Below are 18194 nucleotides of genomic sequence, written 5' to 3'. Positions count from 1 at the left end.
TGGTAGTCTCTGATTTACCTGTAGTGATGGTAGTCCCTGATTTACCTGTAGTGCACTAGTCCCTGATTTACCTGTAGTGATGGTAGTCCCTGATTTACCTGTAGTGATGGTAGTCCCTGATTTACCTGTAGTGATGGTAGTTCCTGATCTACCTGTAGTGCATGTAGTCCCTTATTTACCTGTAGTGATGGTAGTTCCTGATTTACCTGTAGTGCACTAGTCCCTGATTTACCTGTAGTGATGGTAGTCCCTGATTTACCTGTAGTGCATGTAGTCCCTGATTTACCTGTAGTGATGGTAGTCCCTGATTTACCTGTAGTGAATGTAGTCCCTGATTTACCTGTAGTGATGGTAGTACCTGATTTACCTGTAGTGATGGTAGTCCCTGATTTACCTGTAGTGATTGGAAGTCAAGACCAGATCCAGATCCAGATCCAGACCAGATTCAGACCAGATCCAGATCCAGACCAGATCCAGATCCAGATTCAGACCAGATCCAGATCCAGATTCAGACCAGATCCAGATCCAGATCTACTTCCTCATCTCTCCATTAAAGACACCAGTCGAGTTTTAAACTTGTTTAATTGCAGGTTTTTTTACAGGAAGTGCAGCAGGAAAAGTCGAGACAACAGCCAATCAGATCCCTCCACCCCGTCATCCTGGACACCAGATTATAGATAGATCAGATCTGATCGAACCGATTGATGATGACTTGATATTGTTACCATGGGAACCAGGACAGAGCAGACAGGAAACCACAGTCTGAGAGGAGGCGTTGCCATGGATACAGTGAGTCATTATATTTTTCATAATTTTTTTATTTTATTTTATTTTTTATTTCACCAGTACCAGTTCAAGTCCCCAACACCAACAACCGGCAGCTTAAATACACGTTAATGTTCGTCTGTACAGGTAGCAGCTAGCAAATAGCAGCTAGCAGCTAGCAGCTAGCAGGTAGCAGCTAGCAGGTAGCAGCTAGCAGGTAGCAGCTAGCAGGTAGCAGCTAGCAAATAGCAGCTAGCAGCTAGCAGGCCTCGGCCTCCTGGTGACCTCTGACCTCCACGGTGGGAGGAACCTGCTGAGTCACCGCCGTCATCGGTTCAACTTCTCATCAAACCTGCAGCAGAAAGTAGAGTAGAGTTACAGTAGAGTAGAGTAGAGTTACAGTAGAGTAGAGTTACAGTAGAGTAGAGTAGAGTAGAGTTACAGTAGAGTAGAGTAGAGTTACAGTAGAGTAGAGTTACAGTAGAGTAGAGTAGAGTTGAGTTACAGTAGAGTAGAGTTACAGTAGAGTAGAGTAGAGTAGAGTTACAGTAGAGTTACAGTAGAGTAGAGTTACAGTAGAGTAGAGTAGAGTAGAGTTACAGTAGAGTAGAGTTACAGTAGAGTAGAGTTACAGTAGAGTTACAGTAGAGTAGAGTAGAGTTACAGTAGAGTAGAGTAGAGTTACAGTAGAGTAGAGTTACAGTAGAGTAGAGTTACAGTAGAGTAGAGTAGAGTTACAGTAGTGTAGAGTTACAGTAGAGTAGAGTTACAGTAGAGTAGAGTTACAGTAGAGTAGAGTTACAGTTACAGTAGAGTAGAGTTACAGTAGAGGTAGAGTAGAGTTACAGTAGAGTAGAGTTACAGTAGAGTAGAGTAGAGTTACAGTAGAGTAGAGTAGAGTTACAGCAGAGTAGAGTTACAGTAGAGTAGAGTTACAGTAGAGTAGAGTTACAGTAGAGTAGAGTAGAGTTACAGTAGAGTAGAGTTACAGTAGAGTTACAGTAGAGTAGAGTTACAGTACAGTAGAGTAGAGTTACAGCAGAGTAGAGTTACAGTAGAGTTACAGTAGAGTAGAGTTACAGTACAGTAGAGTAGAGTTACAGTACAGTAGAGTAGAGTTACAGTAGAGTAGAGTAGAGTTACAGTACAGTAGAGTAGAGTTACAGTAGAGTAGAGTAGAGTTACAGTAGAGTAGAGTTACAGTAGAGTAGAGTAGAGTTACAGTAGAGTAGAGTTACAGTAGAGTTACAGTAGAGTTACAGTAGAGTAAATTTACAGTTACAGTTACAGTAGAGTAGAGTTACAGTAGAGTAGAGTTACAGTAGAGTTACAGTAGAGTAGAGTTACAGTAGAGTAGAGTTACAGTAGAGTAGAGTTACAGTAGAGTTACAGTAGAGTAGAGTAGAGTTACAGTAGAGTAGAGTTACAGTAGAGTAGAGTTACAGTACAGTAGAGTAGAGTTACAGTAGAGTAGAGTTACAGTAGAGTAGAGTTACAGTAGAGTTACAGTAGAGTAGAGTTACAGTAGAGTTACAGTAGAGTAGAGTAGAGTTACAGTAGAGTAGAGTTACAGTACAGTAGAGTAGAGTTACAGTAGAGTAGAGTAGAGTTACAGTAGAGTAGAGTTACAGTAGAGTAGAGTTACAGTAGAGTAGAGTAGAGTTACAGTAGAGTAGAGTTACAGTAGAGTTACAGTAGAGTTACAGTAGAGTAAAGTTACAGTTACAGTTACAGTAGAGTAGAGTTACAGTAGAGTAGAGTTACAGTAGAGTAGAGTTACAGTAGAGTAGAGTAGAGTTACAGTAGAGTAGAGTTACAGTAGAGTAGAGTTACAGTAGAGTAGAGTTACAGTAGAGTAGAGTTACAGTATAGTTACAGTAGAGTAGAGTTACAGTAGAGTAGAGTTACAGTAGAGTTACAGTAGAGTTACAGTAGAGTAGAGTTACAGTAGAGTAGAGTTACAGTAGAGTAGAGTTACAGTAGAGTTACAGTAGAGTAGAGTTACAGTAGAGTAGAGTAGAGTAGAGTTACAGTAGAGTAGAGTTACAGTAGAGTAGAGTTACAGTAGAGTAGAGTTACAGTAGAGTAGAGTTACAGTATAGTTACAGTAGAGTAGAGTTACAGTAGAGTAGAGTTACAGTAGAGTTACAGTAGAGTTACAGTAGAGTAGAGTTACAGTAGAGTAGAGTTACAGTAGAGTAGAGTTACAGCAGAGTAGAGTAGAGTAGAGTTACAGTAGAGTAGAGTTACAGTAGAGTAGAGTTACAGTAGAGTAGAGTTACAGTAGAGTAGAGTTACAGTATAGTTACAGTAGAGTAGAGTTACAGTAGAGTAGAGTTACAGTAGAGTTACAGTAGAGTTACAGTAGAGTAGAGTTACAGTAGAGTAGAGTTACAGTAGAGTAGAGTTACAGTAGAGTAGAGTTACAGTAGAGTTACAGTAGAGTTACAGTAGAGTAGAGTTACAGTTACAGTAGAGTAGAGTTACAGTAGAGTTACAGTAGAGTTACAGTAGAGTAAAGTTACAGTTACAGTTACAGTAGAGTAGAGTTACAGTAGAGTAGAGTTACAGTAGAGTTACAGTAGAGTAGAGTTACAGTAGAGTAGAGTTACAGTAGAGTAGAGTTACAGTAGAGTAGAGTTACAGTAGAGTTACAGTAGAGTAGAGTTACAGTAGAGTTACAGTAGAGTAGAGTTACAGTAGAGTAGAGTTACAGTAGAGTAGAGTTACAGTAGAGTAGAGTTACAGTAGAGTTACAGTAGAGTAGAGTTACAGTAGAGTTACAGTAGAGTAGAGTTACAGTAGAGTAGAGTTACAGTAGAGTAGAGTTACAGTAGAGTTACAGTAGAGTAGAGTTACAGTAGAGTAGAGTTACAGTAGAGTAGAGTAGAGTTACAGTAGAGTTACAGTAGAGTAGAGTTACAGTAGAGTAGAGTTACAGTAGAGTAGAGTTACAGTAGAGTTACAGTAGAGTTACAGTAGAGTAGAGTTACAGTAGAGTAGAGTTACAGTAGAGTAGAGTTACAGTAGAGTTACAGTAGAGTAGAGTAGAGTTACAGTAGAGTAGAGTCACAGTAGAGTTACAGTAGAGTAGAGTTACAGTAGAGTTACAGTAGAGTAGAGTTACAGTAGAGTTACAGTAGAGTAGAGTAGAGTTACAGTAGAGTAGAGTTACAGTAGAGTAGAGTTACAGTAGAGTAGAGTTACAGTAGAGTTACAGTAGAGTAGAGTAGAGTTACAGTAGAGTAGAGTTACAGTAGAGTTACAGTAGAGTAGAGTTACAGTAGAGTTACAGTAGAGTAGAGTTACAGTAGAGTAGAGTAGAGTAGAGTAGAGTAGAGTAGAGTTACAGTAGAGTAGAGTTACAGTACAGTAGAGTAGAGTTACAGTAGAGTTACAGTAGAGTAGAGTAGAGTTACAGTAGAGTAGAGTTACAGTAGAGTAGAGTTACAGTAGAGTAGAGTTACAGTAGAGTTACAGTAGAGTAGAGTTACAGTAGAGTAGAGTTACAGTAGAGTAGAGTAGAGTTACAGTAGAGTAGAGTTACAGTAGAGTAGAGTAGAGTAGAGTTACAGCAGAGTAGAGTTACAGTACAGTAGAGTAGAGTTACAGTAGAGTTACAGTAGAGTAGAGTAGAGTTACAGTAGAGTTACAGTAGAGTAGAGTAGAGTTACAGTAGAGTAGAGTTACAGTAGAGTAGAGTTACAGTTACAGTAGAGTAGAGTTACAGTAGAGTAGAGTAAAGTTACAGTTACAGTTACAGTTACAGTAGAATAGAGTAGAGTTACAGTTACAGTTACAGTTACAGAGTAATCTTACTGGCGGATGGCGTCGGGGATCTGCAGTCGGTCTGTGGGGATAAACTCTGAAAGCTGCTGGAGATTCTGGATGAAGCGGATCTTTCTGCTGAACTTGTCACTGTGGAGGAGACAGGTGAGATACAGGTGAGATACAGGTGAGAGACAGGTGAGACACAGGTGAGAGACAGGTGAGATACAGGTGAGATACAGGTGAGACAACAGGTGAGATACAGGTGAGAGACAGGTGAGAGACAGGTGAGATACAGGTGAGAGACAGGTGAGACACAGGTGAGAGACAGGTGAGATACAGGTGAGATACAGGTGAGACAACAGGTGAGAGACAGGTGAGACACAGGTGAGAGACAGGTGAGATACAGGTGAGATACAGGTGAGACAACAGGTGAGATACAGGTGAGAGACAGGTGAGATACAGGTGAGAGACAGGTGAGAGACAGGTGAGACACAGGTGAGACACAGGTGAGAGACAGGTGAGATACAGGTGAGAGACAGGTGAGAGACAGGTGAGACACAGGTGAGACACAGGTGAGAGACAGGTGAGATACAGGTGAGACAACAGGTGAGATACAGGTGAGAGACAGGTGAGATACAGGTGAGAGACAGGTGAGAGACAGGTGAGACACAGGTGAGACACAGGTGAGAGACAGGTGAGATACAGGTGAGACAACAGGTGAGATACAGGTGAGAGACAGGTGAGATACAGGTGAGAGACAGGTGAGAGACAGGTGAGACACAGGTGAGACACAGGTGAGAGACAGGTGAGATACAGGTGAGACAACAGGTGAGATACAGGTGAGAGACAGGTGAGATACAGGTGAGAGACAGGTGAGACCTGAACTCAGACCGTTGCCCCGGTAACCTGCCAGGTGTTTGTACGTTACCTGATGAAGGGCTTGACCACGGTGAGCACGGCCCGGACGTACCAGGCAGGATGGACCACCAGCAGACCCTTCAGGTCCTTCTTCAGCCTGGACACAGACAGGGACGTTAGCCGTCGTCATGGCAACGGGGAGGTGCTCTGGTAGGTCGGTAGCTCCGCCCCCCGAAGGGCCGCGCCGGTGATAAAAACCGACGCACCTCCTTTGTTTTTAGTTTATGTAAAGTCTACGTAAAGTTTATGTAAAGTCTACGTAAAGTTTATGTAAAGTCTACGTAAAGTCTAGGTAAAGTCTACGCAAAGTTTATGTAAAGTTTATGTAAAGTTTATGTAATGTTTATGTAAAGTCTACATAAAGTTAACGTAAAGTCTACGTGAAGTTTATGTAAAGTTTACATAAGTCTACGTAAAGTTTACCTAATAGTAGTTTAATAATAATATATAATAGATATAATAATACATATAATATATGGTCATATAATAATATAATCATAATTATATTTTCTTTGAGTGATTTGTTAGAAGATTAGGCCAGTGGGTTATTTATTTATTATTATTATTATTATTGATAGTTCTTTAACCGACGCACCTCCTGTCGATGGACGTGTAGCACTGGTGCAGCCACTTGATGGACGGGACCTTGTTCCTGGGAGACAACGAGCACAGGTAGACCAGGACGTAGTCCTCGGAGACCATCAGGTCCAGGGTCCCCACCATGTACCTGGGGGGACAGGGGGTCTAGGTTAGACCTGGTCCTGCTAGACCTGGACCAGGTAGACCAGGACCAGGTAGACCAGGACCAGAACCAGGACCAGGTAGACCAGGACCAGGTAGATCAGGACCAGAACCAGGACCAGGTAGACCAGGACCAGAACCAGGACCAGGTAGACCAGGACCAGGTAGATCAGGACCAGAACCAGGACCAGGTAGACCAGGACCAGAACCAGGACCAGGTAGACCAGGACCAGAACCAGGACCAGGTAGACCAGGACGTAGTCCTCCAAGACCATCAGGTCCAGGGTCCCCACCATGTACCTGGGGGGACAGGGGGTCTAGGTTAGACCTGGTCCTGGTAATCTTAATTTTGTAATGTATTTATTTATTTCAAAACAGCAACAGTGAGAACACACTTGTGTTGACAGTTTTCAGTTTTATAGTATAAAGACAGATATGAGTGATGTAACCAGCAGCAACCTTTGGCATTGCCTTTGTTCATTTCTTGGCAACCTCTGTAGCTTTTACCATGACTATATATATAACAGTATTGTCTGCATACAGTGTTGTTACTATATATAACAGTATCGTCTGCATACATTATTATACTGACTATATATAACAGTATCGTCTGCATACATTATTATACTGACTATATATAACAGTATCGTCTGCATACATTATTATGTTACTATATATAACAGTATCATCTGCATACATTATTATTAATGACTATATATATATATATAACAGTATCGTCTGCATACATTATTATACTGACTATATATAACAGTATCGTCTGCATACATTATTATACTGACTATATATAACAGTATCGTCTGCATACATTATTATACTGACTATATATAACAGTATCGTCTGCATACATTATTATACTGACTATATATAACAGTATCGTCTGCATACATTATTATACTGACTATATATAACAGTATCGTCTGCATACATTATTATACTGACTGTATATAACAGTATCGTCTGCATACATTATTATACTGAATATATATAACAGTATCGTCTGCATACATTATTATACTGACTATATATAACAGTATCGTCTGCATACATTATTATACTGACTGTATATAACAGTATCGTCTGCATACAGTGTTATCTTGAATATATATAACAGTATCGTCTGCATACAGTGTTATATTGAATATATATAACAGTATCGTCTGCATACATTATTATACTGACTATATATAACAGTATCGTCTGCATACATTATTATACTGACTGTATATAACAGTATCGTCTGCATACATTATTATACTGACTATATATAACAGTATCGTCTGCATACAGTGTTATACTGACTATATATAACAGTATCGTCTGCATACATTATTATACTGACTATAACAGTATCGTCTGCTTACATTATTATACTGACTATATATAACAGTATCGTCTGCATACAGTGTTGTTACTATATATAACAGTATCGTCTGCATACAGTGTTATATTGAATATATATAACAGTATCGTCTGCATACATTATTATACTGACTATATATAACAGTATCATCTGCATACATTATTATACTGACTATATATAACAGTATCGTCTGCATACATTATTATACTGACTGTATATAACAGTATCGTCTGCATACATTATTATACTGACTATATATAACAGTATCGTCTGCATACAGTGTTATATTGAATATATATAACAGTATCGTCTGCATACATTATTATACTGACTATATATAACAGTATCGTCTGCATTATTATACTATTAATATATAATTTTTTTTTTTTTTTCTCGACATTTTGACTTTGTTCTTCACATTTTGGCTGTGAGCTTGACTCTCCCTTTGGGTTCGTGATTGGGTAACGTATTGCGTCACGCATCGCGTCACTTCCTGGTGTTGCGGTCTGTTGCTGCTGCACGGTGTGCAGGCTCAGATCTCTCCCGACTTTTTTGTCTAAAACTTAGATTGTTTTCTGGTAAAATAGCACTATATCTGGTACATTACTGTCTTTATTTCAACACTCGCTCATTTTCTCTTCCGTAACTTTCACTGTCACCAATCACCGATACATTTTCTGTCCGTTAGCCTCTGTTAGCATCTTAGCATGGCCTCTCCGTCTCCCACCGATTCTCCTCTTTGCTGCTCAGTGTGTGAAATGTTTAGCTATTCCTCTGCCTCCTTTAGTGAAGACGGTAAGTGCTTAAAGTGTAGTTTATTTACAGGGCTGGAGGCGAGGCTCAGTCAGTTAGAGGTCCGGTTCTGCCAATTTGACCATAGTCCGATAGCCTCCTCAGCTAACCAGGCTAAGCTAGCGGCGGACCGGCCTGTAGCAGCTGCTGGTAGCCGCTCCCCTGCAGCTCCCGAGCAGCCGTCCAGTCAGGACCGGTGGGTGACGGTTTGAAGGAAGCGTAGTCCTAACGGGCTCACGGAACACCACCACCCGCTTCATGTGTCTAACCGTTTTTCCCCACTCAGCGACACACCCGTTGAGAAGCCGACCCTGGTGATTGGAGACTCCATAGTCAGACATGTGAGGCGACTCCAACGACCATAGTTAGGTGATTGGAGACTCCATAGTCAGGCATGTGAGGTGACTCCAGCCACCATAGTTAGGTGATTGGAGACTCCATAGTCAGGCATGTGAGGCCGACTCCAGCCACCATAGTTAGGTGTGTCCCGGGGGCCAGAGCGGGTGACATAGAAGCAAATTTGAAGCTACTGGCAAAGGGTAATCGTAAATATGGTAAAGTTATCATCAATGTCGGAGCTAACGACTCCCATCTTCGCCAGTCGGAAGTAACTAAAATGAATATTGTCTCGGTGTGTAACTACGCCAAAACCATGTCGGACTCCGTAGGTTTCTCTGGTCCCCTCCCCAATCTGACCAGCGATGACATGTTTAGTCGCATGCTCTCGCTCCGTCGCCTGGTTGTATCGGTGGCGTTCAGAAAACGACGTGGACTTTATTGACAATTGGGAAACGTTCTGGGGAAAGCCCGGTCTGATTAGAAGAGACGGCATTCATCCCACCCGCTTATTTCTAGAAATCTGGCCAGTGTTATTAGACACTCCCCCTGACAATCCAGGGTCCAGGCCAGGATGCAGAGCTGCAGTCTTAGACGCTTCTCTGCTGCTTCTCGAGGACCAACACCTGTCAATCAAACTGTAGGACTGCATTATGTAATTAGCGACTCTAAAACTGTAAAGGTAGGACCTGGTCCAGGTAAGACCTGGTCCTGGTAAGACCTGGTCCAGGTAAGACTCACCTGAACAGGTTGTCCATCACGTACTCGTAGTTCTCCACGTTGTTCTCCGGCAGGTAGCAGGAAGTGAACAGGATGATGGCGTTCATCCCGTCGCCATAGTAACCTGCAACAGAAGAACAGCCATGGTGACGGGGTTCCAGGTGTGTTCAGGTGTGTACAGGTGTGTTCCAGGTGTGTTTCAGGTGTTTCCAGGTGTGTACAGGTGTGTACAGGTGTGACTCACCTCCGTGCGACAGCACCTGCAGGTACGGCTCCAGGACGCTCATGTTGACGTGGAATTCGTGTCCGGAGACGCAGAACCGTCTCCAGCGACGCCCCCTGCTGTCCACCTGGTCCAGCTGCATCAGGCCCTCGGAGGCCTCACCTGGGCCCCTGGGCCCGCCCCCGGCCCCGCCCCCGGCCCCGCCCCTCCCGGTGCGAGGCAGGTCGTCTGTGGGACAGAGGGGGGTTAGCTAGCTGCAGACGGGGCACCTGCAGGTGCGGCAGGTGCAGGTCTTACCTTCCCACTCCAGGTCCAGGTCCAGGGTGTCCGGTATCGTCCCCGTCTCGCTGTCCGACGGCGTCTCTAGGGCGTCCAGGTAGACGTCCAGGGAGGGCGTGTCCAGGGGCGTGTCCTCGGGGGTCGATAGCCCCGCCGCCGAGAAGCCGTCGCCGTTCCGGTCGCGGGAGCCGCGGCGGCTCAGCGTCAGGCTGAGAGACGGCGCCACCAGCCGCCGCTTAGCTCCGCCCCCCGGCGTACCGGAGAGGGCCAGGGTGGTGGGCGGGGCTAATGCAGGAGGGGGGCGGAGTCAAGATCACAGAGACATTTAAAAATATATATGATATATTAAATATCTATGTTAAATAGTAGTAGTAGTATGTCCTTTCTGAGCCTTGTGGTCCATAGAGCCAGAGTTTATCTCTGGTTTCTGTAGCGCAAACGAACAGTTGGTAACCATGGTAACCACCTCCGGGAGAGGACGCTAGTCTATCGCAAGTTCTCAAATAACTCCGATTTGTGAGAAAACCTTAGCTCGTAGCAGAAAAACAAAAACATTGTGAGAGACACAGAACCCGGAAGATTCTGACAATCTTAATTTTATTCAGATATTCCTTAAAATGTGTGAGTAAGCTCAGTGTGAAGACAGAGTGAGATTCTTTTGAAGAAAACTTTTGATTACATTACAGTGAATGGGGTCTGAGACAGGTATTGGCACCGCTCTAGCCCCCCCCCCCCGTTTAAATTTTGTGCATACCCCGCCTGTCAAAGTCACATTTAATGAATCCCAACACCTATGTCTACATTCTGACCAAAAATAATTTGTCTAGCTTTTACGGTTCGGCCGTGAGCTCGAGTTACAAATAAAAATTCTGCTTAGTTTTTCACTGTTTCTCGCACTCTACCAACCGACACCCACACTCTCGATTTGACAAAAAAGTGATTTCCAGTCTTTAGGTTTACATTTTAGGAAAAAACTGTTTGGTGTTTTGGGGAGAGAATAGAACTTTCCCCCCGTTTTGAAGTTTCTTTCTACGTGCAAGTATGAAAAAGTTAGGTGACTCAGAAAAAGGTGAATTTTGGCTTTTTTAAAAACTTTTTCCCATCCGCTTTGAATGGGTTTTTTTGGCCTGTTTTTTGGGAATAACTTTGGGAAAAATGGGAATTTCAACACCAAAAGTCATAGCACACTATTCCCGATGTAGCCGCACGTTTTGATATATGATTTGCTTGGGTCCTCCGAAATCTGTAGGAGGAGTAGGGAACCAAAATGTGGCCGGAAAATGAAAAATAAACGCGCAGGATAACAATAGATGCCTCTGGCTGCACCAGAGGAACTATTGTTATCCTGCACTCCTCCTCCATTGCTATGGCATAGCTATGGAGGAGGAGCCTCTTGGTGCAGCCTTGGCACTAACTAGAAAATATAAACAGTCTATACATTGGAATGAAAAATAAAAGTAGTGCCATACAAGAAAGAAAGAGGTAGACAGATATTACACATGTTGTTAGTGCCACGGCTGCGCCAAGTGGCACGCCTCCTCCATAGCTATGCAATAGCAATGGAGGTGCCTCTTGGCGCAGCCAGAGGCACTATTGTTATTGTGTGCGTTTCATCTTATTCATTTTCCGGACAAAACTTTGGCGCATAACTAGTCCCCAGCTTTGAGAAAACGCGAAAAGTAAAAACGTAGAAACGTTCGGCTTAAGCGGGAATCGTGTGCTATGACTTTTATTAGCGATTGGCGCGCACGTTTTTGCGCAACGTGCAAAAACGTGCGCGCTTACCCCCATCCGGAATGCATTGGGGGAACTTTGGGGCCTCACCACTCGCACACCGTTACTCGAAAAATTCTGAACCGATTCAGAAAGTTGTAGACCCTGAATTTAACTACAGTCCTGTGGATTTTCAGAACGATGGCACAAATGGTTTTTGTACAAAGTGCAAAGACATTTCCAAATTTCCAAACTAATGGGGATCTAAATTTCCCATGTATTTCTATGGCCCCATTCAAAGCGGATGGGAATATGTCGAGAAAAAAGACAAAATTCACGTTTTTTCTGAGTCACGTATCTTTCTCATACTTGCACGTAGAAATGTCATTCAAACTTCAAAACGGAGGAAAACTTCTCTTCTCTCTCCAAACCTGAAACTGTTTTTTCCTAAAATGTACACTTTTCAAGATATGAGCGCTCAAGCGAGGGCTGGAAATCACTTTTTTGTCAAATTTAGAGTGGAGCTCTAATTTTTTAGAGTGAGAGAAACAGTCAAAAAATTACCTTATTTTTTATTTGTAACTCGAGCTCACGGCCAAACCGTAAAAGGTAGACAGATAATTTTTGGTCAGAATGTAGACATACGTGTTGGGATTCATAAAATGTGACTTTGACAGGCGGGGTATGCACAAAATTCAAACGGGGGGGCTAACAGCCATGCAAATTCCTGCCTCGGTCTCCGTTGACTGCAATGTAATAAAAAAAATAAAAAAGTTTTCTTCAAAAAAATCTCACTTTGTTTTCGAACTGCCGTTACTGACACATTTTAAGGAATATCTGAATAAAATTAAGATTGTCAGAATCTGCCGGGTTCTGTGTCTCTCACGATGTCTTTATTTTTCTGCTACTTATTTTCTCTCACAAATCAGAGTTATTTGAGAACTTTCACAAGGCAAAAGCTGGGGTTTTCTCAAAGCGAACCCGGAACATTCCTCATTTCGAGGTTGTTGTTGCCCCTAGCAACCAGAGCACAGCTGTTGACTGATTAGACTGAGACAGAACTGGTCACATGACTCAATCAGTACAGAATTCATATACTTTAACCTGGGAAATGGAGAAATCTGAACCCTGACCTTTTGACCTTAGATGATCAACAGTCCTGCTGGGAACCAGTTCATAGAATATATATGTATATTATTATTATTATACATATAAATATTTACATTTGTATATTATATATACAAATTAGCCCCGCCCCTTCTTCTGATTGGCCGATATGTTATAGTCCAATATCTTTTGAATGGTTTGACATTGACAATCATGGGTGGTGTCATTGGACTCAGTATTGAGTCCTTGACCTTCATTGGTGCAAATTAGCCCCGCACCTTCTTCTGATTGGTTGTCTCTATTTTCTGCTATAACTTTTGAATGGTTTGACATAGAATATCCTGTGTGGTGTCATTGGACTTAGTTTTGAGTCCTTCACCTTTATTGCTTGCAAAATGCAATAATGTACACAAATGTGCAGCAGCCCGCCGTGGCACTCTCGAAATTTCTGCGAGGAAATTGTCTAGTTATTGCATATTCTACATGTGTGAACTTCCTGCAGCAGAGAGGAAGAAGATCTTACCTGGGTGAGTGTCTCCCCCTGCTGGACCCCCGGACTCCTGCAGACCTCCAGATTCTCCCAGGACCCCCGACTCCGGCAGAGGCCTGCACACAGAACCAGAACCCATGAACCCATGGACACAGAACCAGAACCCATGAACCCATGGACACAGAACCAGAACCCATGAACCCATGGACACAGAACCAGAACCCATGAACCCATGGACACAGAACCAGAACCCATGAACCCATGGACACAGAACCAGAACCCATGGACCAGAACCAACACCTAACTGGACACAGACCAGCGTTAAATCCTTCAGAAGGAATGATGAGGTCACGGGGGGCGTGTCCAGGGGGCGTGTCCAGCGTCTCCATGGTTACCTGGGGAAGCCGTCGTCCTGCCACTCCTCCCTCAGCTCCAGGTCCTGGATCTGGTCCTGGATCTGGTCCTGGATCTGGTCCTGGATCTGGTCCTTGGTCCCCGCGGCCCCGGCAGCAGCCCTGGGGGGGTAAAACACACCTGAGAGGTCAGCTGACCAACGCTGAGCTCTGATTGGTCAGCTGACCAACGCTGAGCTCTGATTGGTTAATCAGGTTTGTGCAGAAACATTAAACCCATAATTTGGGTCTCAGTTTACTGAACTTAGTAAACGCTGTTCTCTGAGTTACGATGATGTTTATGTGTTTTACAGTATTTACACATTTACAATAGTATTTATAACATTTATGACATTGATATTGTTTATAAAGTAATATTTCTAATGTTTAGCAACACGGGGATCCCTGATCTCCCTGATCTCTGAGGGTCCGTCTCTGTTTTCCAGCATTTTCAGACCAGGTCATGTGACCCTCACCTGCCGACAGGTAACAGGTGAGAGGTGAGAGTCACCTGGCAACAGGTGAGAGTCACCTGGCAACAGGTGAGAGGTGAGAGTCACCTGGCAACAGGTGAGGCTCCTCAGCCGGGGCCGACCTGGAACCTGATCAGGTCAGACCTGTTGAACCACAGACACACCTGAGCGGGTGAGGGGCGGGGCTGTTTGTTACCTGTCACAGGTAAACACACCTGAGCAGGTGAGGGGCGGGGCTGTTTGTTACCTGTCACAGGTAAACACACCTGAGCGGGTGAAGGGGCGGGGCTGTAAACACACCTGAGCAGGTGAGCGTACCTGTACGTCACCGGAAGATCAGGTTTTCCTGGTGGAGCCTTCAGGCTCCGACTAGAAAACCCACCTGGTCCAGAGACCGTCAGAGATACCTGTGCACGTTCCATGGAGTCTGTTGATCCTTAAGGAACCACCAGATCCAGGAGAGAATTAAAAAGATCTAGAGGGAGATAAGGAACCACCAGATCTAGGAGAGAATTAAAAAGATCTAGAGGAGATAAGGAACCACCAGATCTACCAGGAGAGAATTAAAAAGATCTAGAGGAGATAAGGAACCACCAGATCTACCAGGAGAGAATTAAAAAGATCTAGACGGAGATAAGGAACCACCAGATCTACCAGGAGAGAATTAAAAAGATCTAGAGGAGATAAGGAACCACCAGATCTACCAGGAGAGAATTAAAAAGATCTAGACGGAGATAAGGAACCACCAGATCTAGGAGAGAATTAAAAAGATCTAGAGGAGATAAGGAACCACCAGATCTAGGAGAGAATTAAAAAGATCTAGAGGAGATAAGGAACCACCAGATCTAGGAGAGAATTAAAAAGATCTAGAGGAGATAAGGAACCACCAGATCTACCAGGAGAGAATTAAAAAGATCTAGAGGAGATAAGGAACCACCAGATCTAGGAGAGAATTAAAAAGATCTAGAGGAGATAAGGAACCACCAGATCTACTGTGCGTGCGTTTTTTGGTGTATGTGTGTTTTTTGGTGCGTTTTTTGGTACGTGCGTACGTTTTTTCGTGCGTGCGTTTTTTCGTGCCTTCGATTTTTCGTGTGTGCGTTTTTTCGTGCGTGCGTGCATTTTTTCATGCGTGCGTGCGTGCATTTTTTGGTGCATGCGTTTTTTGGTGCGTGCGTGCGTTTTTTGGTGCGTTTTTTTGTGCGTTCATGCATTTTTTCGTGCGTTTTTTCGTGCATGCATTTTTTTGTGCGTTCGTGCGTTTTTTGGTGCGTGTGTTTTTTGGTGCGCTTTTTGGTGCGTGTGTGCGTTTTTTGGTGCGTGCGATTTTTCGTGTGTGCATTTTTTCATGCGTGCATCATTTTTTCGTGCGTGCGTTTTTTCATGCGTGCATGCGTTTTTTCGTGCGTGCCTTTTTTGGTGCGTTTTTTGTGCGTGCGTTTTTTCGTGCGTGCGTTTTTCGACATTTCGACTTCACGTTTTCATCTTCCATTAATGAAGAAGGAGACGAGGAATAGTGTTAAGTCCTGGTAGGTCAGAACCAGGTCAGAACCAGGTCAGAACCAGGTCAGAACCAGGTCAGTACCAGGTCGGTACTCTGTCTGAGAACCAGACCTGAGAACCAGACCTGAGAACCGGACCCCCCCTGGACCTGGTCCCTCACGAAAACCTTCCTAAGCTCGTTGACTGGACTACCGGGACCCGGTCAGGGACTGAGACTCACCAGCTGAGACATGGATCATCGATTACTGATCAATCACTGAGCAATGATGAGGAAACAAGGACGAGAGGCAGCGAACGCACCACAGCGATGCCTTCACTGACCGCCCGGAAAAAACAGTTTCAGCACCAAAAACATCACAGAAACTCAACTTCCTGTCTGGAACACACACAGGTGTGGGTTCTCACCTGTCTCCTGCGTACCTGGTGGGGGAGCTCATGATGTCACGGTGATGTCACGATGATGTCACGGTGATGTCACAGTGATGTCACGGTGATGTCACGGTGATGTCACAGCGTCTGCTGACCAGCAGATACGACCCGTCTGCTGTCAGAGTATCGGAGGATTAGAGACGGACTGTCTTCCTCTTCCTCTCTCTCTCTCTCTCTCTGTCACAGCTCTACTCTGTCTCTAAGCGACTCACCCGTCCGACTGGTTCGGCTGCATTCGCAGGCCTCTGATTGGCCGACGCTCACCTGCCCGGTGCAGACAGGTGAGCAGGTGAGCAGCCCAGCAGCTGCACCTGGTTAATCCCGGCCAATCAGAGGCCGGGGCTGTTCACAGCTGGAGGAAGTGCGGGGCGTCCCCAGGGTCCTAGTGCCTGCTCTTCCACAGATGAAGAAACAACTTTTGCAACAAAGAAACTGTAAGAAACAGAGAACTAAGTGAATTAAAGTATCAAATATATGAAACTACAACTTTCTCTAAAAGATAGTGATAGAACATACATTTACACATTTGGGGAGAGTTAAGGAGTTTACTTTACAAAACAAAGTATATAAATGGAAGCGGTTTTTAACTGTCTATTTCCACATTAACGTCTTTATTGCTTCTTCCTTCCTCATTTGTTCTTGGACTGGTATATATATACATATATATATATATATATATATATATATATATATATATATATATATATATATATATATATATATATATATATATATATATATTAATAGCAATAAATTATTTTCTTTCTTTATTGTTGGATAATCTTGGGATTAAAAAGACAAAACCTTAAAGACCCTTTTTGTGATGACGTCTAAAATTTTGATTTTAAGAGGAAACAAACTGAAAACGTCTAATACAACAGAGTTGTCTCCAGACGCTTTCCAGAGACCCAGAACATGACCTCCGAGCAGTTATTACATAAACAATGGCAGGTAAAAACTCCCCTAGTGGGAGAAAAACCTTAAGCCAAACAGTGGCAAGGAAAAACTCCCCTTTAGGAGGAAGAAACCTGGACCAGGACCAGGATCATCAGGGGGGACCCTCCTGCCGAGGGCCAGACTGGTGGGTCAGGGACGGCAACAGCACAGCAGGCAGGTGGAAGCAGCAACGGGATGACCAGGGGTGGGAACCACAGGCCAGCACGCAGCTCCCGAAGCTCCGGCCCAATCAGCAAGTCCCAGGTTGGGGTGCAGGGTCAGGAAAAGACTTGTGCTCCGTAATGCAAGCTACAAGCCACCCACGACCACCTGCAGGTTCCGGTGTCCGGCAAAGGATGCTGCAACATGGACAAAAGAGAGAAAAGGGAGGAGAAGGGGGGGCCAGCACAAGAAACCACAGGAGCGACTCTGACACACTAAAGTTTACACTACCTAGAGATTTACCAACACCAGCTAGAGGTTTACTAAACACTAACTATAGGCTTTACTAAACAGAAATGTTTTAAGTTTAGTTTTAAAGGTGGAGGTGGAGTCAGCCTCCTTAACCCAGATTGGAAGTTGGTTCCATAGTAATGGTGCCTGATAGCAGAACGCCCGCCCTCCAAATCTACATTTAGATACTCTAGGAACTACGAGTAAACCTGCACTCTGAGAACGGAGAGCTCTGCCAGGAACATAAGGCACTATCAGGTCTTGTAAATACTGCGGAGCTAAGCCGTTTTGGGCTTTATACGCAAGTAATAATATTATTATTATTAATATTATTAATATTAATATTATTATTGTATTATTATTATTATTATTATTATTATTATTATTATTTTTATTATTATTAAGATTAATATTATTATTGTTTTTATTATATTAATTATTATTATTATTATTATTATTGAGCGAGTGGGGGCTGCTGATTGGACGGAGGTCGAGGGCGGGGCTTCTGGTCTGTTCCAGGTACCGGCTCACCTGGGGAGGGAGGGGGGGGACAGGTGTGTACTAGTATATACCTGCTCCCTGTAGCTGGTACTGAACACTTTTATATTAATATTATTATTGTTTTATTATTATTATTATTATTATTATTATTATTATTATTATTATTATTATTATTATTATTATTATTATTATTATTATTATTATCATTATTATTATTACTATTATTATTATTCCAAAAGTTCCGGTTTGGATTTAACTTTTAACTGGTGGT

At 43.4% G+C, this 18194-nt stretch overlaps 1 protein-coding gene across 3 annotated transcripts; it reads right to left on the bottom strand.

Annotated features, from left to right (window-relative positions):
• Positions 1 to 583: 583 nt before the first annotated feature.
• On the bottom strand, positions 584 to 16365 carry bnipl (BCL2 interacting protein like). Of its 3 annotated transcripts, XM_061717868.1 has the most exons (11): positions 16246 to 16365; positions 16010 to 16145; positions 13632 to 13751; positions 13270 to 13352; positions 9945 to 10211; positions 9669 to 9875; positions 9446 to 9548; positions 6050 to 6181; positions 5465 to 5551; positions 4585 to 4683; positions 584 to 1117 (listed from the first exon to the last, which is right to left on the bottom strand). In XM_061717868.1, the coding sequence occupies exons 2-11, from the start codon at positions 16039 to 16041 to the stop codon at positions 1093 to 1095; spliced, it is 1155 nt and encodes a 384-aa protein (XP_061573852.1). In that variant the 5' UTR covers positions 16042 to 16145; positions 16246 to 16365; the 3' UTR covers positions 584 to 1092. The 3 variants fall into 3 exon arrangements, with proteins under 3 accessions (XP_061573852.1, XP_061573851.1, XP_061573853.1); XM_061717867.1 differs by lacking the exon at positions 16246 to 16365 and having other exon boundaries at positions 16010 to 16195; XM_061717869.1 differs by lacking the exon at positions 16246 to 16365 and having other exon boundaries at positions 16025 to 16195.
• Between the last annotated feature and the right edge of the window lie 1829 nt (positions 16366 to 18194).

Source organism: Cololabis saira, chromosome 3 (genome assembly GCF_033807715.1).
Source record: "Cololabis saira isolate AMF1-May2022 chromosome 3, fColSai1.1, whole genome shotgun sequence".
Lineage (NCBI taxonomy): Eukaryota > Metazoa > Chordata > Actinopteri > Beloniformes > Belonidae > Cololabis > Cololabis saira.
This window is presented reverse-complemented; position numbering and strand designations above follow the sequence as displayed.